The sequence below is a fragment of the Scaptodrosophila lebanonensis genome, unplaced genomic scaffold, assembly GCF_003285725.1.
Source record: "Scaptodrosophila lebanonensis strain 11010-0011.00,11010-0021.00 unplaced genomic scaffold, SlebRS2 tig00000080-arrow-pilon, whole genome shotgun sequence".
NCBI classification, from domain to species: Eukaryota; Metazoa; Arthropoda; class Insecta; order Diptera; family Drosophilidae; genus Scaptodrosophila; species Scaptodrosophila lebanonensis.
In genome coordinates this window covers 5,085,771-5,103,413 of record NW_022060561.1, presented here as the reverse complement: position 1 = coordinate 5,103,413, position 17,643 = coordinate 5,085,771, and the positions used below count along the sequence as shown (strand labels likewise).

Below are 17,643 nucleotides of genomic sequence, written 5' to 3'. Positions count from 1 at the left end.
ATAATGATAAATCTTTTGATTGCCTGTGTTTAAGTGCTGTGTAACAACAATTTTATTCGCCACTATCGATACTTTGCAGCCACAAACCTTGCGGCGAAAACAGCTGTTGGCTCACTCGGTCAATCAAATTTATGTGATTTTATTATTTAAAATGGCCTTAACACGTGTAAGAAGAGGGGAACTGCCACAGGATGCAGTTATTATCACAGAGGATCAAGCTCTACGATACCAGTGGAAAATTATAACAGCCTGGGACAAGATGAGCGATGTGTAAGTAGCGCTTTTTTTTATATTTGTCTGCTTACCTAACATCGCTCTCGTTGGCCCAGTTGGTCTCTACGATACACACCCGGCATTATCAGCGCGCTAGCAGCAGCCAGTGGAGCCTATATAAACAATCATTACCGAACTAAGCTGCGCCTAGGCAGTAGTGGACGATTTTCGAGCTATTTACCTATTGTAGTTGTCCCTGCCATGTTCACCATGCTGACGCACAAGTTCTTTATACAGCGACCTATATTGGTGAACCCTTTGAGTGAATGTCCCGTCTGCATACAGGTGCGCGCAGCTGCATTTCAAACGGCTCTAGGCGTGGTCTATCCATCTATACTGGCGCCACTTGCTGCTTTTATGTTTGCCACGCGCCATTACACCTACCGGCTGCCCTCAATAACAGAGAGTCCTATGGAAGTGTTTCAGCTGTGGAGAAAATTCACACGTCCCATTGTACCAGTTTTGGGGTCAATTATTGCTTTACAAGCGCTGCTCACAATGTATCTAACCGGCAAACAGGAGACGCAAAATTTCAATCTTATGCTGCGCATGAAGGAAATTGAACGGGAAATAGAGGAGCAGCACCCGCCGGAGCAAATACTTTACTAATATGATACATGTATATAATAAGTTGAAATAAAAATGAGAGCGGTTATTGTTAATTGTAGTATTTTAATAGTGAAGAGCTTTTCAAATTAGCTCAAAATCGATAAGATATCGGGAGCAATTAGCATCGAGTACATAGGACGTCTTACACGTTGTTGCCGGTGGGTGACGAAACTGCCTTGCATTTAAAGTTATTGTTGGAAAAAACGTGAGTAATATCTAAACAGAGTTGTAAGAGCTTCCAAAACTAGCGTTCAGGTCTGAAAAAAACAATTGAATTACCAAAACTTATACAAATTTTGTAATTGTGCAAATTTGTCACGAACAGACATAATTGGTGCACTTTCACTAACCATAAATTAGACGGTGCATTTGCATTAGTATTGGTGGGGGAGTCTGTTGCGTGGCAATTTTCTAATTTTTGTCTATGAATAATCTACAGTCAACAAACCTACGACAGCACCATGAAGTTCTTGACCGCAAAGGAGGTGCGCGACACCTACCTGAACTTCTTCAAGGAGCAAAAGCACATCTATGTGCATTCTTCCAGCACCATTCCACTGGACGATCCGACATTGCTGTTTGCTAACGCTGGCATGAATCAATTCAAGCCCATATTCCTGGGCACTGCCGATCCAAACAGCGAGATGAGTAAGTGGGTTCGAGTGGCTAATACCCAAAAGTGCATACGCGCCGGCGGAAAGCACAACGATCTAGACGATGTGGGCAAGGATGTATACCATCACACATTCTTTGAAATGTTGGGCAATTGGTCATTTGGCGATTACTTTAAAAAGGAGATTTGCTCCTGGGCCTGGCAATTTCTAACCGAACGGCTCAATCTGCCCAAGGATCGCTTGTATGTAACGTACTTTGGCGGCGATGCAGCCAGTGGCCTAGAGCCGGACTTGGAATGTAAGCAGCTGTGGCTGGACTTAGGGTTAAAACCGGAGCACATTCTGCCAGGTAGTATGAAGGACAACTTTTGGGAGATGGGTGAGACAGGACCCTGCGGTCCATGCTCTGAACTACATTTCGATCGCATTGGCGGTCGCAGCGTGCCGGAGTTGGTTAATCAAGATGATCCCGATGTGCTGGAGATTTGGAATCTCGTGTTTATTCAGTACAATCGCGAATCTGATGGCAGTCTGAAGCAGCTGCCCAAAAAGCATATTGATTGCGGTATGGGTTTCGAACGTTTGGTTTCCGTTATTCAGAACAAACGTTCCAACTACGATACCGATTTGTTTGTGCCGCTCTTCGAGGCCATTCAAGCAGGCACTGGAGCACCACCCTATCAAGGACGTGTTGGTGGCGATGATGTCGATGGCATTGATATGGCCTATCGTGTTCTGGCAGACCATGCACGTACCATAACGATAGCACTAGCAGATGGCGGCACTCCGGACAATACGGGACGTGGCTATGTGCTGAGGCGCATCCTCAGACGCGCTGTGCGGTCAGTATTACAAATATATTTACTTTTTTAACGACGAAGTTAATATTTTTATCTAACAAAAATAGAATTACTTGTATTTCATTAAATCTATAATATAATTTAAATTTTATGCAGTTTGTGCAACCTTAAAATTAATTAAAATATCTTTTTTTAGCTATGCCACGGAGAAGTTGAATGCCAAGCCGGGTTTCTTTGCCTCGCTGGTCCATACAGTAGTCGATTTGCTGGGCGATGCCTTCCCCGAGGTGAAAAAGGACCCTCAGCATATTATTGACATAATAAATGAGGAGGAGCAACAGTTTTTGAAGACACTGACGCGCGGGCGCAATTTACTCAATCGCACAATTGAGAAGCTTGGAGCTCAACGCACCATTCCCGGTGATGTAGCCTGGCGCCTGTATGATACCTATGGCTTCCCCGTGGACTTAACGCAGCTGATGGCAGAGGAAAAGTCCCTGGAAATCGACATGGCTGGTTATGAAGTGGCTAAGCAAAATTCTTATATACTCTCGCAAGGCAAGGGAGCCAGCAAAATTGAAGAAATCAACTTGGATGTACACGCTATATCAGAGCTGCAAGAACGAGGTGTGCCGCCGACAGATGATTCATTTAAATACAAGTATGAGGCGGTGTCAGATGAGCGGGACTCTGCCTATAACTATGGTGGCTGCACTAGCAAAGTTGTGGCTCTACGCTATGAAAACAAATTTGTCCAGGAGATTAGCAATGGCCAGAAGGCGGGAATTGTGTTAGATAAGACCAATTTCTATGCTGAGAGCGGTGGACAGATATACGATCAAGGAGCGCTAGTCAAGATCAACGACGAAGCTAATGAGTTTTTGGTGGATTGCGTCTTCAATCGTGGAGGATACATTCTGCACATTGGTGTTGTTGAGGGCACGTTGCGTGTAGGCGATGAATTGGAACTACATCTGGATACTCAACGCCGTTGGCTGACCATGAAAAACCACTCGGCTACACATGCGCTTAATCATTGCCTGCTGCAAGTGCTGGGCAAGGATACGGAGCAGAAGGGATCGCTGGTGGTGCCCGAGAAGTTGCGCTTCGATTTCAATAGCAAGGGAGCCATGACCATTGAACAGGTGGCCAAAACGGAACAGCTTACTCGTGATATGGTATACAAGAATGTGCCCATCTACGCAAAGGAGGCGCAACTGGCATTGGCCAAAAAAATACGTGGTTTGCGTTCCGTATTTGATGAGGTCTACCCGGACCCAGTGCGTGTCATCTCGTTTGGAGTACCCGTTGAGCAGCTAGAACAGCAGCCCGAATCAGCAGCTGGCGAGGAAACCTCTGTGGAGTTCTGCGGTGGTACACATTTGCGTCGTTCAGGACACATCATGGATTTTGTTATCAGCAGCGAGGAGGCCATTGCCAAGGGTATTCGTCGCATTGTTGCACTGACAGGTCCGGAAGCTTTGAAAGCGTTGAAAAAGTCTGAGTTATTCGAACAGGAAATCGTCAAATTTAAATCAACCATTGACGCTGACAAGACCGGCAAGGAGTCCAAGTTATATGTGAAGCAAATTGTTGAGCTAACAGAGCAAATCTCTCATGCCACCATACCGTATGTGAAGAAGGATGAGATGCGAAATGTGCTTAAGACTTTGAAAAAGACTTTGGATGATAAGGAACGTGTCGCTAAAGCAGCTGTGGCTGTGAATGTGGTGGAAAGCGCCAAGGCTTTATGCGATGCGAATCCTAAGGCCACAGTTTTAGTTCAACAATTGGAGGCCTATAACAACACCAAGGCGCTGGACGCTGCGTTGAAGCAGGTGCGAACTCAATTGCCTGATGCAGCCGCCATGTTCTTCTCCGTCGATGTGGACTCGAAAAAGATCTTCTGTCTGAGCTCGGTTCCCAAAAGCGCCGTTGAAAAGGGTCTGAAGGCCAATGAATGGGTACAGCATGTTTCGCCAGTGCTGGGCGGCAAAGGTGGCGGCAAACCCGAATCTGCTCAAGCATCGGGCAGCAATTACGAGCGTGTCGATGAGATTGTGCAGCTAGCCACCAAGTTTGCGGAAACAAAATTGGCCTAAACTTACACATTAATTGCCCTGAATTTCGCGTACTCAAACAACAAAAAACTCCTTTATTAAATTATATTAGCATGCGGCATTTAAAATTGAATTTTTGCTAAATACACATAAACGTTTATAAAATAAAAATAAAATTTTTGTACCAACTATTCGCCTGACTTAGCGTTTTGTTGCAAAATCCAATCAACAGCCTCGGAAAAGTTCTCAACGAGCGCCGTGGGTGGTGGAGTGGCAAGAACATTGGGCAAATACTTTCCAGTTTTTACCTGTACGGCTTGAAGTCCGACCTTCATGGCACCCATAATATCATCGTTGGCATCCTTAACCAAAAGAACATTTCAACGACTAAAATATAATTGGCTACACTATCATACATCACCGATCATGACGCATTGTTCAGGTTTTAGGTCTTCGGGCAACGCGCTCCTGAAGAAATAAGGATTGGGTTTGCCAATGAGCTCAGCTGTGGTACCTGTGGCATATTCGAGACCCTTGACAAAACATCCTGGTCCTAGAGCCAGACCATCCGCGCGCTTGTAGTATTTTCCCTGATGTATAGCAACCAGCTTGCGCTCCTTCTGCTGCAGCAGAATACTGTCGGAATATATTATCAAAGCTCAAAGCATAATATCTATAATAATCTTACTTAAAGGCCTTATTCATTTGCTCATAATTGAAAGCATTGGGCGCCAGACCTACAACAACAGAGTCAAGGTCACGCGTTACGTCCTCGGCTGGAAAATCTCGTCTTGCATCATCCGTAAGCAAATAGTATGGGTTGAGCTTCTCCTTGACCACGAATTTATTAGCGGCACTTAGTGAACTGTATATCTCGCTCTTCTCCAGTTGAAAACCAATCTTACACAGATTACTGTGCAGCGTAGTTTGCGATTCTTTTGTAGTATTTGTTACAAACTTGACAAACACGCCGGAATCGCGCAATCTGTAATGCAAGTTTTATTTAATGGTCATGCTATAGGCGGCTTACCTTTTCAGAGCTTCCACTGCATTGGGCGTTGGTTTATCCTCTATAAGAAGGGTTCCACTGAGGTCAATAAGCGCAGCTTTTAGGGCCATATTTCTATGACAAACTGAAATTAAACAACGGCTAAAGTTCGATACCATATGCATGACTTAAGCATCGATAACAACTTACTTTCGATACAAGTTTGCTAGTGATGGCTATCAGCTGAGCGCTGTTGTGGGTAGTGTGGTCTAAACAAAATGGGATTGTTTGGCGGCACAGCGCCACTGCTTAGACAATTTACGCAAATATGCAAGACTTTCCATCAAAATCAAGCCAACTATGGCAAAATGGCGGCTGCACTGCGGCCCAAAAAAGCTAAGTCAACGAGAAAAGAGGTGAGTACCAAGCTCGAAATGCAAATATAATGCCGCTTTATATAACCAATTGTTGCTTTTCTGTGCAGCCCCAATACTTCTCCGATTCAAAGCAAGTGCGCGCTGTAGGCGGAAAGGGTGGCGATGGATGTGTGTCCTTTCTTCAGTTGTGGTGCAATGAACGCGCCGGTCCTGATGGTGGTGATGGCGGCAGTGGTGGACATGTCGTTTTTCAAGCCTCCAATGACGTGCGGAATTTAAATCATGTCAGTAGTGTGCTCCGCGCAGAGCCTGGAAATAATGGCACTGCAAAGGATTGTCATGGAAAAAACGCCAAGCATACTGTGGTCAAGGTACCAATTGGAACTGTGGTGCGCAATGCACAGGGCCTCATTGTTGGCGATCTGGCGCACGCAGATTTAATGTTTGTTGCTGCACGTGGTGGCGCCGGTGGCAAAGGAAATAGGTTCTTCACTACCGACACAGAAAACAGTCCGAAAGTATGCGAATATGGGCCACCAGGCGAGGACATTAAATATACCTTAGAGCTGCGTAGCATGGCTGATGTAGGCTTGATTGGCTATCCAAATGCCGGAAAAAGCACGCTGCTGCATGCACTAACACGCGCTAAGCCGAAGGTGGCGCCTTATGCTTTCACCACCCTGCGTCCTCACCTGGGTATTGTGCAATATCAGGATCATGTACAGTTGACCATTGCGGACCTACCAGGCCTCGTGCCGAACGCACACCGTAATAAAGGACTTGGTATACAGTTTCTCAAGCATGCCGAACGTTGTACGCTGCTTCTTTTTGTACTAGATGCCAGTGTGGAGCAGCCTTGGACACACTATGATCAGTTAATGCACGAGCTACAGCAATTTGGCGGAAGACTAGCAAAACGGCCACAACTTGTGGTGGCCAATAAAATGGATGACGAGGCTAGTGCCGAGAATTTCGAGGAACTCCAACGTAGATTGCAACAACCCGTTTTGGGCATTAGTGCTAAAATGGGCCATAACCTTGCGCAGCTACTAATCAACATACGGGCAAGCTACGAATGTCACAAATCACAGACAGAAGAGCCTAGTTAAAGAGGAATTCTGTTTTCTTGCTGACTTTTAATAAAAACTTAAACATAACTTATAATAAATATTGTTAATTATATTTTGTTATTTATATCTAAATGCCCTCTTCGGAGGTTGGCAGCCAGAAGGCCATGTTCGTGCAAGCCGAGGCCAACATCATGTATTTGGGATTGAATTGGACGCACTGTACCGGGCCAGGATGATCGCCATTGAGAACAGACACCTTGTTTCCCGTGTCCGCGTTCCAAATATGTACGCGTCCATCTGTGCTGCCGGAGAATATGAATTGCGAATCGGGACTAAAGCTGGCCTCAATTGCAATCCCTTTGTTGTTAGGATAACCGGTAAACGTTTGCAACGGCGTGCCATGAAAGGCATCCACTAAGCGAATCACCGAGCCATTTGTACTGATTAAAATAGTTTTGCCATCCCGCGAAAACTTCAGCCCTGTCCAGTCGCACTCCTTCTCCTGATTCAACTTAAAGGTAACAAAGGGGCCTTTGTCAAACGAACGTAAATCGTAGAGTTTAATGCTCTCTGAATTCACACCAGCCGCAAAAATTAAGCCCTCCGGATCGTATGCGGCAATGGGACGTCCAGATAAATGCATCAACCCCTGACAGTTTGGAGACCGTAAGTCCCATAGACGCAACGTTTTATCTAGCGAGCCAGACAGAAACGTGTCCTCCACGGGTGAGATGCACAGCGAAATTACTTTCTTTGTGTGTCCGGGAAAATAGCGAAGGTATTTGTTGTCGTGCAGACTTAAATAGCGTATGGTGTCATCGACTTTCGTCGAACTATGTATAGCGGTGTTGTTGGCATGTGTAAAATGTATTAAATCCACACCATACTTCTTTGAGTTTACTGTACGAGATTGAGTGCCTTTCTCGCAGTCGTATATTACAATCTGATCGTCTTCGCTGCAGGAAATGAGATGCTCGCCATTGGGCGCAAAATCAATTGCGTTTATCTTATCGGTGTTTTCGCGAAAAATTTTTGCCACTTTAAAGCTCCGCACTACCGAGTCCACTAACTTAATCTTCATTTTGCGTTTTTCGAATCCAAAATGTGTTTTGCACGAAAATTTACATGAATTAGTGAGTGAGACGGTAGTAGAGTTATCGATGTCTTGCTTTGTTATCGATGCCATCTGCACACACGCGAAAGTATCGAGTTACCAAGTAAAAGTTGTAATTTTAAACACACAGTTAACATTTCAACACCCTAAAGAGAGTGCCTTCGCCTTCATATATTACTTTTCAGCAGTAATACACACACAAGACAACTGGTTGCACCAATTATAACTTGATAACCGAAACAAAAAGGCAGAGAGTGGAATGAATTGGTTGATTTACAGCCGTAAACTAAAAGTGTTGAAGTCATTAATTAATGAATGACCATTGAATGGTCATACCTAGGACAAAGTTTTGCTTTTAAAAATGTGCATCTACAAAAGTTCAACGAATTCAAGAGATTATTAACAATTTTTACCAATAGTAATATTACTTACATCTATCAATCCACCACATCATATATACACCATATATTTAAATAATATGTATTTAGTTAACATGAGCAAACGCCACCTTAAACTAGAATTATGTGCAAATTCGTGTTTACATTTAAGTAATGTAAATTACTGGGTGCTAGAATTTCAATTTGTTCTACAAATAGTATTTGATGTCGCGCTGCATTTTAATGACTTGGCGATACTGAGGGCTCCACATAGTTGTTGCCGATGAGTTCTTTAGGTTCCACATACATGGTTCCCTCCTTGCCGCGGGCAAATGGCGTTGCTCCATTTGTTTGTAAGTAAAAATCGCCATGAACACTGCAAAAGACACGGATTGTTTTTAAAATGTTTTTTTAAAAATAACAAATATACACTTACGTTGTAGGACAAAAATGTCCCATGACCACATGCGGACTGTTCTCAACCAGTTTGCCATCCTTAAAGTCTGACCAACTTTTTGCAGCCACTGCATCGAATTTTATTGGAAAACGATCAGACACACTCTCGGCCCAGAACCACCAGCTGCGCCGATGACTAGAAAGATCATTTTCACTGAGCATTTTATAATTTCGTTTCGGGCAGCCTGGTTGTAAAGTTTTGCCCCCATTCGGCCAAAAGTCGGCTGTACCCGTACTGCTGGGAGCTCCATACAACCAGGCATCTGTGTGTATAACATCCACAAACTCGGCGTCATTTTTGTTCAAATGCGTGCCAAGTCCAGCGGTGAGGTAGAACAACGGAAAAGCTGGATCCAGAGCAGATATTCTATGGCAGTTCAATACAGTAAATTAATTGTTCACCTTTTTAAACCCTTTAAGTCACCTTTTAATCTTCTTTTTACCCTTGCTGCGTTTAAAAACCTTCAAAAACAATAGTTTATTTCAGAAAAAGGGCTGTTTTTTTATTTTCTTTACTTACCTCTCTTCCTATAACGCCCGCCATTTGTCCTCCCAGGGAGTGACCCACAATATGAAACCTTTCAATGTCCAAGCCGTGCTCAAACATTTCCAGCAGCACTTTGGCTAGCTCAGGGCCAAGCTGTTTCATATTTACCACAGCATCAAACATATAGTTACCATCCGCCAGTTCACCCCAATCCAAAACAATAAGATTTGTGTCTTCCGTTCTCTCCAGGTAGGCTTCTGCGATAACGTGTATGCTTTCCTCATCGGGATCCTCTAAATAGCCGTGCAGATAAAGCACTGTATTTTTGCTGAGGTCCAAGTGCTCATCGGTCAGCAAGTTCTGGTAGTCGTGCATATCATAGATATCACTATCAGCAACGGTAGGTCTAGGGTGCAAGGGTGGGTGGGTATGGATAGACATTAGAACTTTATGATAAACGTGTTGCGTTACTAAAACTTTAAACGAGATACGCACCCATAATATAATATAAACTTAGCCGTTGTCAGATCTGCCTTGGACTTCTTCAGGCCACATAGTAGCCCTGTAAATAATGAGTAAATAAATATAAATGTGGGCCCTGATTGTGTTTGAATTGTAATGAATCACTCACTGGATTTGTTTTTAACGGCTTTATGCATATTTGTGCTGGAAGTATATGAAGAACATTTTCGTCAACTAGCTCAAGGACAAATAATTTAAAATACTTGTATATTACATTATTTCGAAAGCTTCTGAAATCATATAGCCTTTATAATACTGACAACAATTTGTATTAAAGGCTCTAACATATAATGTTTAACTGAAGATTAACTAAATTTACTTTACTGGGTTTAGTTGTATATACCATTATAACAACCACTAAAATATTGCAGCCGACAATCGTAACATTACAAATCAAATGAAAGTTGAATAAAACGTTCATAAACACAACACTTTAATTATTACAAAATAGCCCAAAAACGAACGTAAGGCCTTGATGTTACTAAGATATATTTAATTGGATGTAATTAATGTGTACATAGTGTTAGCGTTGCTTGCACTCTCTTGTTGGTTGTCTTATTCGTAAATACGCAAAGTAGGAAATAAGTCTAGAAGTCAAGCCTAGAAGGATTAGCAAATATTATGTACAATTAGGACACCAATTAATATGTTAAAGCACTTGTCGTGAATACCCTAACAATATGACGGATTTCAAACTACAATTTTTTACAACAACTACACCGGAAAGCTAAATAATCCATAACATTTTTGTATTTTTAGTCAATGCAATACGATTTTCCAAATTTATGACCACAAACTTACAAATCGGCTAACATCCACTTCAATGCATTGATTAATGAAAACTGAAGTGTGCGGTCGAATAATTTATGAAGCCGCTTAAGTTCTGAACCTACTGAGTACATTCAAATGATTTAATTAATTTTTTTTCCTCTTTATAGCTGGTTGATGATTAGATAGGCGGATTTATGGCAGCTATGCATACATATGTACATATAGTATATGAACTTATTTACTTCCATGCGCTTCCATTTGATTACGCAAAGGTTTGTAACATGTTGAGTGCTTTTATTTAAAGTGTTAAGTGTTAAGGTTGCGATAAGCGATAAAAATAGTTTATTTTTAAAAGTTTACTTTATATTGCTATATCGCCCCTCTTTTAACTACTGCTCTGTCCAGTCGATTTTACTTTGCATTGCTTAAACCGGCTAAAATGTACGAAAAACGAGTCGGATGTTAAGAGTCGCGCACGTGTCCGACAGTTTTATACTCTGTATGTGGTTCGGTAATTAATTAATTCGGTAATTAATTAATTATTTCATTTGTTTTTATTTTTATTTATTAGTTTAAAATTTGATAAAATTTAAATTAAGAAACTATACTACTTTATTTTTGATTGGACAGAATTTAACTTTGTGAATGTAAGACCGGATTGAAATTTCAATAATTACAGGAGCTATTTCTTAGACTTTTGTAAATCCTAGAAATCTCGTCTTCTCTTACTGATCATGAATACTTTGTCTGCTCCTAAAATTTGTATAATACCTTCTCAGTCTTCTGGTAAAGGGTATAAAAATTATTAAATATGCAGCGCTCGTAACACTTCTGCACTACAACAATGTACTTTCAAAATCGCTGCAAAACATGCTCACACATACTTATATACTCAACACACACAGACACGTGCCGTCGGCAAACGCAAAACACCTATGCGGTGACTTTTGTAATGGTTTACGTTAAATCAGTGACTGTGCGCAAGGTTATTGTTTTCTATGCAATATGTTGAGCTTCAACTAAAAGCACTATATTTATATTAAAATAAGCTCCACTTTATTTTACATTTGTAGCCAACGAAAATTAGCCAGTTGGGTTCATGTTGTGGCTTCAATGAATCCAGCTGTGCGTGTGTTTGTGTGTAGATGAGGGGTGAGGGAGGCGGAGGCGCCAAGCCATTAGAACACTCAAGCGGTGAGGGCAACCAATTGTTTATTAAACGCGCCACTTGCCCGAAAACAAAATACGAATGTTTGAATATAAGTATACCTGGTGTGTACATATTCATAAACATATGTACATACATACATCGAAAAACGTTTATACGTGTATATGTATGTATGAATGAATGAAAATAGGTTAGCATTTTTATATATTATAGTGACTCAATCGCGATTTTGATAGCGTAATTATTAAGGGTATTCCTGAATGGTGTCTGGGATTTGCTTTTTGGTTGAAGTAAATCGACACATAAAGATAAGAGGGTCGCTTTTGACTTGTATTGAACATTTGATCATTTAATCAATTTAACACAAACACTGGAATCGAGGCAAAGAAAGCGATAAGGGAAAGCAAATAGGCACTTTGGCAATTATTTTAAAATGTTCGACATTTTTTATTATATAAATGTGGAAAGTATTTTCCGCAGATCTGTTAGTCACATTGCAGATTATGTATTGAGCAGCTGTAAGCCATTGATTAAAAAAAAAAAAAAACAAATCATAAACCGCTATCAGGAATACCCCTTATGTGCAAAGCTTGACACTTGTTGCGTTTTGGCCTTTGGCAGTGGCATTTGCGAGTGCGAGTGGCCCACGATAATGACAGTTTTATTGTACATACATATAAACATCAATTAATACATACATATGTATATCCTTAAATAAACGACTACGTAACAAATCTATGTAAATATTTGATTCCATTTGAATTAAAGTGTGCCCTTAATTATAGTCTGAATTAAAAAAACAGAAACCATAACAATAAGAGCACGCACGCAATCGCGCACACACAAACATATTCGATGGAAATCACCATTTGCTCCCCATTGCAGAAGCAATTTACATTATCAATATTTGATTCATACAGATACATTTTAAGCACACTTGCAATACAATTGCGCGTATAATTGCAACAAACATCAATCAAACAAACACAAACACACCTTACATGCGCGTTCGCGTAACGATTCGCTGATAAATCTCAACAATAAATAACCGACAGCGGCAAAAGCGCTCCGAGCGAGTCGACCACAAAGTCTGATCTGCTCAATACAGTGAGTAGCTAATATTGAGTACCCTTCAATAGGTATCGAGTATATGGCAACTGTTGGGTCCCCGGCCTGCCACCAATTGAAAAGTTGCGCGCGCATTGGGCTCTGGAAACAGTGTTGTCGACTTAGCTTTTTTCCCGCCAGCTCTAATTTGTTTCAAATGCTGCTTCCGAGAACATGTTTAAAACTACAGCCTAACAGACTAATGTAAAAAACGTAAGAATAAAAATCCCTGCGATTTTTACTTGACTATACAGTTTTTTGCATGGTTAGATGCATATTTATGCATTGATATTAACTAGATCAACTGACAGATCAGCTTTTTTGCCGATGTATGTATGTTTGTAAATATGTCACCCAGAAAAGCATCGTATAGAGCTCGAATCGATACCAATATATAATATACGTCATTGGAATAATACTGATTGGGATTGGGGTTTATCATTAATTTTTTATTTTGCATTCAAATGCGATTTTCAATCAATTTTTCAACACTACACATTGATTTTTTATAATGATTTTAAGCGCTTAAGTGGTAAATTTATAATATAATATGTAAGTATGTATTAATGTATGTTGTTGTTTCTCGCAATTTGTTTTGTGGCTGCTATAATTTTTGCTCGCTTTTTAATGCATTTCAAAAATGTTTTCCGTTTTTAGGTTGGGTTCCTTTTTGTTGGTAATTGGTTGGTGCAAGCTTCCTCCGACTCTTCCACTACAAGTTTCCGTTCTTGAGAGTTGCTACAGACGATTATTTGTGGTTGTTTGACGGCGTGTGATATACATTTTGTAAAAAATAAGAGTAAAAAAAAGCAAATTTGCAAGTAAGTTGATTACGCTGTAAGGAAAAAGAACAGGGAACAAAATATACGGCGACACAGTGGAGAGACGCAATGCCGGGAAAGAGAAAAAAAAAGAAAAATGTGATTTAAACTATTAGTATTCGATTCGCATACGTGTTTCTTATGTTAAGCACAATTTGTGAGATACACATACATATTCCTTAACACATGACAATTTTCTTTAACTACGATTCAAAAGGGACATTGAATATGAACGTGTGTGTTACACCAGCTTTGGGATTAGTCGCAAACTTTTGCACAATTGGTATTGATTACAATAGGTTTTCACATTGGTTTGAAATTTTTTGGGCTTTGTTTGGGCTACTCATCCTCTAACATTCCGTTTCACTTTTCGGCAGCTCCTTAACGGCGCCCTCTTCTGACTTCTTCGAATTTAATTGTAGTACGACGGCCGTGCCCCCATCATCAGATTCCACCGGCATGGGTGGCGGCTCGACAATTAGCTTAGAGTTCATGGCCGCTTCAAGTTTATGGCCCATGCATGGTGGCACGGCAGTTCTAAAGACATTTAGCTCCATCTCTAGCAATTCATATGCATATGGCCCAGGCGAACGTTATATTATAGCTATATTATTTTAAGAAAATTTGTATCATACCTGCCGCTATTCCCGCAATCGCCTGTGCAGCAAAGTGTTTGACATCCACATCGTTATCTGCATTGAGTTTGTCCAATGTTGGCTTCACTTGCGCATCAATTACGCTGGCCTCGAGGAACGGGGAAATCTTCTGCAATGTTTTGGCCACATTAAAACGCACATTGGCAACGGGATCAGCTGCTAACAACAGGACAGTGGGCAGTAACAGTTTGGTGGTAATATCTGTTCCGCAAACCTCCGCCAACACATTTAGACAGAACAGGCAGGTCATTCCTGTAAAGTGAATTAGTTGCTTATTTGATTTATAATATATGAACACTAATTTTCATAACCAATAATCGTGTGATATATTTTTTTGAGTAACTACTACATTAGTTTAATATGTAATAAACCATAAACCTTTTCCTTGTTCTATCCACTAAACATTAAAGTAAAATAAAAACTCTCTTGTAAGCATCAGATATATTGCGTAATATTTCAGGTGTACGTTAAATTGCACGCTGTTTTTTTTTTTAATTTAAAATAGTTCTTATATTTCATATATATAATTTTAATGCATTTTTTGGGATTTTTAATGCATTTTTAAAAATGTTTACTTGAGAAGAAAAAATAAACAAAACGACCTAATGATATGCTGATGATTCGTAACAAAAATGCATGGAAATTTCTTATGTAAGCTGTGTTATTCTTATGTAATCGATATGTAATGTAAAAAAGTTTAACGTCTAAAAATATTTTCCTCTTTGTAATTGGATTACGGTTATTATGAACATTTTCGTTTGACTTACTGTGCAAATAGTTCTTGTTGCGCGACATGACCAATATCATGGGTATAATGGCCTGTTCGGCCCACGGTGCGCCGAATTGCTCCACTAGTTTCTTCATATTCAGTGTTGCTGCCTCGCGTATGGCATAGACATGGTCATTGAGCCAGCCCATGCAAAGACCGCGCAGCTTCTGGTCAAAGAATTCTTGACCCAATTGTCCGGCCAATGCAGGCATGTACTCAATAATGGCCAAACGCACGCGCCACTTCGAGTCTTCGGCCAACTCTACAATGGCGGGCAGTAGGGACTGTAATGACAGCAATTAGTAAAATAAATAATGAGAACTTCTGCAGTTTATTTACCTGTGATAATTGCTGAATACCAATAACATCATTGACGCAATCCAAGTTGGATATGATGTTTAAACGCACTTCAGGGCACTCGTCCTTGAGCTGTATGAGGAAGAGTGGGAGCAGTTGTTCCACTGTTTGATAAGCGCCCAACATGGGGCTTAGCCCCATGATGACGGAAGCCAGTGCCGATTTTACATGTGGGTTAGGATCAGAGACTAAATCGCGCACATATGGCAGAATGGAGGTCATTATGATTTGCACTTGATTGGCTTTGTCCAAATTGGAGCAGAAATCCTTCACTTTGGTGGCCACAGCAGCACGTACCTCAGCCTCGGCATCTTTAAGCAAATACTGGAATGCGGGAACCAAATCTACTCGAGTGATTTCAGGACCCACGGCCTTTTGCAAATCCACAAACTTCTCGGCCACCATGTAACGCACACGCCAGGACGAATCACTGGCGCATTGACGGAGCGTGGGCAATACCAGCTGTAGGCAATTATTTCGTATTAGAAAATAGTTGGGCTTTACTATTAAGGACAAAGATTCATGGAGCTCCCAAGTTTAGTTTAACCGTTCTTAGAACAATTGGGAAGCAACAGAATTTTTAACTTTGTATATTTTACTTACATGCTCCACATCATCCTGCGGTAATAACTGGGCAATGCTAACGCAAGCCTCCACAGCCAGCAAGCGCACGGAATCCTGTTGTAAAAAGAGAAGAGAACAAATTATTTTTATGTTGAAAAATAAAAACTGTATCGTTGTAACTAACCTGATCATCCTGTGCCAACTGCACAAAGTTTGGTATCAAATCCGACTTAAGATATTCGGTTTCAACGACTTTGGCGAATTCGCCAAGCTTGTTGGCCGCTGCGCGTCTCACCATTGGGGTCTCATCTTGGCACAGCTTACGGAAATTGGCGCGCAGCTCTGCCTTCACCGGCTGAGTAACGCGTGGATAGCAAACAGAGAAGAGCCCGCAAGCAGATGTGCGGGAGGTAAACCAATCTCCGCTAACTAAACGCTGCAGTGTGGGCACTACATGAATCTCCAAATCCTGAGCGCTATGCTCCGCAGCTACGGTACGTAAGGACTCAACTGCCTTATCTCGCACAACGGTTTCCTCGACGGTTGCCAAACTCTCCAGTGGTGGTATCAAGTACATGGCGTATTCTGGACCGCCGACAAGGCCTATTAAACATTCATTTAGAATAGAAATTCTTTGTATGTATTATGTAGTACTCACTTGTGAAGTTGCCAAGCTGATCAGCCAGAGCCAAAAGCACTTCATCCTCATCATAAATAGTTTCGGTCAAAAAGGGTATCAACTCGGAGCGTGTACGTTCCTCGCCCAATGCCAAGGCAATGGTCGACAGCTTTTTAATAGAGTTCAAGCGCAGCTAAAAATAAATGATAAAAGTTCTATTAAGCACAAATTATTTAGATTCTTTCAAAGACAACAGCGCACGCAGATACCAAAAATGTACACACACCAATGCACGCACAAATTACTATGCACACACAGTGACGCATATTTTGCACACCCAAATACATATGTATGTATGTGAGGTAGCATGCTCGCTCCTCACCTTCAACTCGCCGATACTTTGGCTGGTTGGTACACAATGTATACGAATCAAAATGTATTTACAATTCATACACATTCAGCGTCTGATCAATCAAAACACCTACCTGGACATCTTCATTTTTCAGCTCATCAATAAGAACAGCTATGGGATAAAGAGAATCGTCGACTGATTTGTCGCTCGCTGCCATTTTTCTTTGATCACGCACACACACGCACGTCAAATCAGTTTTTCTATTTCACACGAACCAAAGCGGAGCAATGTCAAGCACTTTGAAATTCTTCTGCTTAATTATAAATGCCAGTGCACAGTTTGTGGTAAAAGTTTTAGCTTTGCACGGCCGATTAAATCAATTCTTTGATTGATTTTTCAGCGAAAATGCGACGTGCAATAACTTTTTCACTTCTATGGATGACACAACGTGATAGAGATGAGAAATATTTGCTTGCCTGTTACTTTATCACGACGTATCACGTAGTCGCTAGTGACTCGGTGATTATTTTAAATGTAGCAGTGCGCACACGTGCACTTGCAGAAATTTGGGAAAAGGGTACTCCCACTTCTGATAAGTTCATTTCATAGATTGCCATTTGATTCAAAAATATTAAATTACCTTAGTTAGAAAAATCTATATAAAAGTGGCGTTTTCATAATTTGTTGTTCGTATGGGCATTAGTAACAATAA

General features: G+C 41.1%; 7 protein-coding genes across 9 annotated transcripts; 3 read left to right on the top strand and 4 right to left on the bottom strand.

Moving 5' to 3' along the window:
• Window positions 1–109: 109 nt before the first annotated feature.
• LOC115625983 lies at window positions 110–935 on the top strand. The gene is made up of 2 exons (XM_030521229.1): window positions 110–270; window positions 330–935. The coding sequence occupies exons 1-2, from the start codon at window positions 152–154 to the stop codon at window positions 880–882; spliced, it is 672 nt and encodes a 223-aa protein (XP_030377089.1). The 5' UTR covers window positions 110–151; the 3' UTR covers window positions 883–935.
• An 88-nt stretch (window positions 936–1,023) lies between these two features.
• Window positions 1,024–4,547, top strand: LOC115625650 (alanine--tRNA ligase, cytoplasmic). The gene is made up of 3 exons (XM_030520778.1): window positions 1,024–1,087; window positions 1,322–2,338; window positions 2,493–4,547. Exons 2-3 carry the CDS (start codon window positions 1,344–1,346, stop codon window positions 4,396–4,398), a joined length of 2,901 nt encoding a protein of 966 aa, XP_030376638.1. The 5' UTR covers window positions 1,024–1,087; window positions 1,322–1,343; the 3' UTR covers window positions 4,399–4,547.
• On the bottom strand, window positions 4,422–5,519 carry LOC115625654 (haloacid dehalogenase-like hydrolase domain-containing protein 2). The gene is made up of 4 exons (XM_030520781.1): window positions 5,387–5,519; window positions 5,045–5,341; window positions 4,773–4,992; window positions 4,422–4,718 (listed from the first exon to the last, which is right to left on the bottom strand). Exons 1-4 carry the CDS (start codon window positions 5,473–5,475, stop codon window positions 4,545–4,547), a joined length of 780 nt encoding a protein of 259 aa, XP_030376641.1. The 5' UTR covers window positions 5,476–5,519; the 3' UTR covers window positions 4,422–4,544.
• Window positions 5,520–5,605: 86 nt separating this feature from the next.
• LOC115625651 (mitochondrial ribosome-associated GTPase 2) lies at window positions 5,606–6,898 on the top strand. Its single transcript, XM_030520779.1, has 2 exons — window positions 5,606–5,760; window positions 5,829–6,898. The coding sequence occupies exons 1-2, from the start codon at window positions 5,623–5,625 to the stop codon at window positions 6,828–6,830; spliced, it is 1,140 nt and encodes a 379-aa protein (XP_030376639.1). The 5' UTR covers window positions 5,606–5,622; the 3' UTR covers window positions 6,831–6,898.
• Window positions 6,841–7,896, bottom strand: LOC115625652 (WD repeat-containing protein 82). The gene has a single exon (XM_030520780.1). It carries the CDS (start codon window positions 7,870–7,872, stop codon window positions 6,919–6,921), a length of 954 nt encoding a protein of 317 aa, XP_030376640.1. The 5' UTR covers window positions 7,873–7,896; the 3' UTR covers window positions 6,841–6,918.
• A 473-nt stretch (window positions 7,897–8,369) lies between these two features.
• Window positions 8,370–12,775, bottom strand: LOC115625856 (pancreatic triacylglycerol lipase). Of its 2 annotated transcripts, none has more exons than XM_030521064.1 (7): window positions 12,683–12,775; window positions 9,857–9,891; window positions 9,721–9,787; window positions 9,259–9,631; window positions 9,163–9,200; window positions 8,719–9,105; window positions 8,370–8,658 (listed from the first exon to the last, which is right to left on the bottom strand). In XM_030521064.1, exons 2-7 carry the CDS (start codon window positions 9,882–9,884, stop codon window positions 8,523–8,525), a joined length of 1,029 nt encoding a protein of 342 aa, XP_030376924.1. In that variant the 5' UTR covers window positions 9,885–9,891; window positions 12,683–12,775; the 3' UTR covers window positions 8,370–8,522. The 2 variants fall into 2 exon arrangements, with proteins under 2 accessions (XP_030376924.1, XP_030376925.1); XM_030521065.1 differs by having other exon boundaries at window positions 12,688–12,711.
• Window positions 12,776–13,221: 446 nt separating this feature from the next.
• LOC115625655 (serine/threonine-protein phosphatase PP2A 65 kDa regulatory subunit) lies at window positions 13,222–17,338 on the bottom strand. Of its 2 annotated transcripts, none has more exons than XM_030520783.1 (8): window positions 17,065–17,335; window positions 16,619–16,772; window positions 16,145–16,563; window positions 16,000–16,074; window positions 15,379–15,858; window positions 15,038–15,323; window positions 14,250–14,522; window positions 13,222–13,628 (listed from the first exon to the last, which is right to left on the bottom strand). In XM_030520783.1, exons 1-8 carry the CDS (start codon window positions 17,146–17,148, stop codon window positions 13,624–13,626), a joined length of 1,776 nt encoding a protein of 591 aa, XP_030376643.1. In that variant the 5' UTR covers window positions 17,149–17,335; the 3' UTR covers window positions 13,222–13,623. The 2 variants fall into 2 exon arrangements, with proteins under 2 accessions (XP_030376643.1, XP_030376642.1); XM_030520782.1 differs by lacking the exon at window positions 13,222–13,628 and adding an exon at window positions 13,713–14,173 and having other exon boundaries at window positions 17,065–17,338.
• Between the last annotated feature and the right edge of the window lie 305 nt (window positions 17,339–17,643).

Coding starts and splice junctions, on each gene's coding strand:
- LOC115625983 (XM_030521229.1), top strand. CDS start 152: ATGGCCTTAACACGTGTAAGAAGAGGGGAACTGCCACAGGATGCAGTT. Junction 271..329: donor TGGGACAAGATGAGCGATGT/GTAAGTAGCGCT, acceptor TCGTTGGCCCAG/TTGGTCTCTACGATACACAC.
- LOC115625650 (XM_030520778.1), top strand. CDS start 1,344: ATGAAGTTCTTGACCGCAAAGGAGGTGCGCGACACCTACCTGAACTTC. Junction 2,339..2,492: donor ATCCTCAGACGCGCTGTGCG/GTCAGTATTACA, acceptor ATCTTTTTTTAG/CTATGCCACGGAGAAGTTGA.
- LOC115625654 (XM_030520781.1), bottom strand. CDS start 5,475: ATGGCCCTAAAAGCTGCGCTTATTGACCTCAGTGGAACCCTTCTTATA. Junction 5,342..5,386: donor GCAGTGGAAGCTCTGAAAAG/GTAAGCCGCCTA, acceptor CTTGCATTACAG/ATTGCGCGATTCCGGCGTGT. Junction 4,719..4,772: donor AATGCGTCATGATCGGTGAT/GTATGATAGTGT, acceptor CTTTTGGTTAAG/GATGCCAACGATGATATTAT.
- LOC115625651 (XM_030520779.1), top strand. CDS start 5,623: ATGGGATTGTTTGGCGGCACAGCGCCACTGCTTAGACAATTTACGCAA. Junction 5,761..5,828: donor CTAAGTCAACGAGAAAAGAG/GTGAGTACCAAG, acceptor TTTTCTGTGCAG/CCCCAATACTTCTCCGATTC.
- LOC115625652 (XM_030520780.1), bottom strand. CDS start 7,872: ATGAAGATTAAGTTAGTGGACTCGGTAGTGCGGAGCTTTAAAGTGGCA.
- LOC115625856 (XM_030521064.1), bottom strand. CDS start 9,884: ATGCATAAAGCCGTTAAAAACAAATCCA. Junction 9,201..9,258: donor CGGGCGTTATAGGAAGAGAG/GTAAGTAAAGAA, acceptor TTGTTTTTGAAG/GTTTTTAAACGCAGCAAGGG. Junction 8,659..8,718: donor GGACATTTTTGTCCTACAAC/GTAAGTGTATAT, acceptor TGTCTTTTGCAG/TGTTCATGGCGATTTTTACT.
- LOC115625655 (XM_030520782.1), bottom strand. CDS start 17,148: ATGGCAGCGAGCGACAAATCAGTCGACGATTCTCTTTATCCCATAGCT. Junction 16,773..17,064: donor TGAAAAATGAAGATGTCCAG/GTAGGTGTTTTG, acceptor ATTTATTTTTAG/CTGCGCTTGAACTCTATTAA. Junction 15,324..15,378: donor GTATTCAGCAATTATCACAG/GTAAATAAACTG, acceptor CTGTCATTACAG/TCCCTACTGCCCGCCATTGT.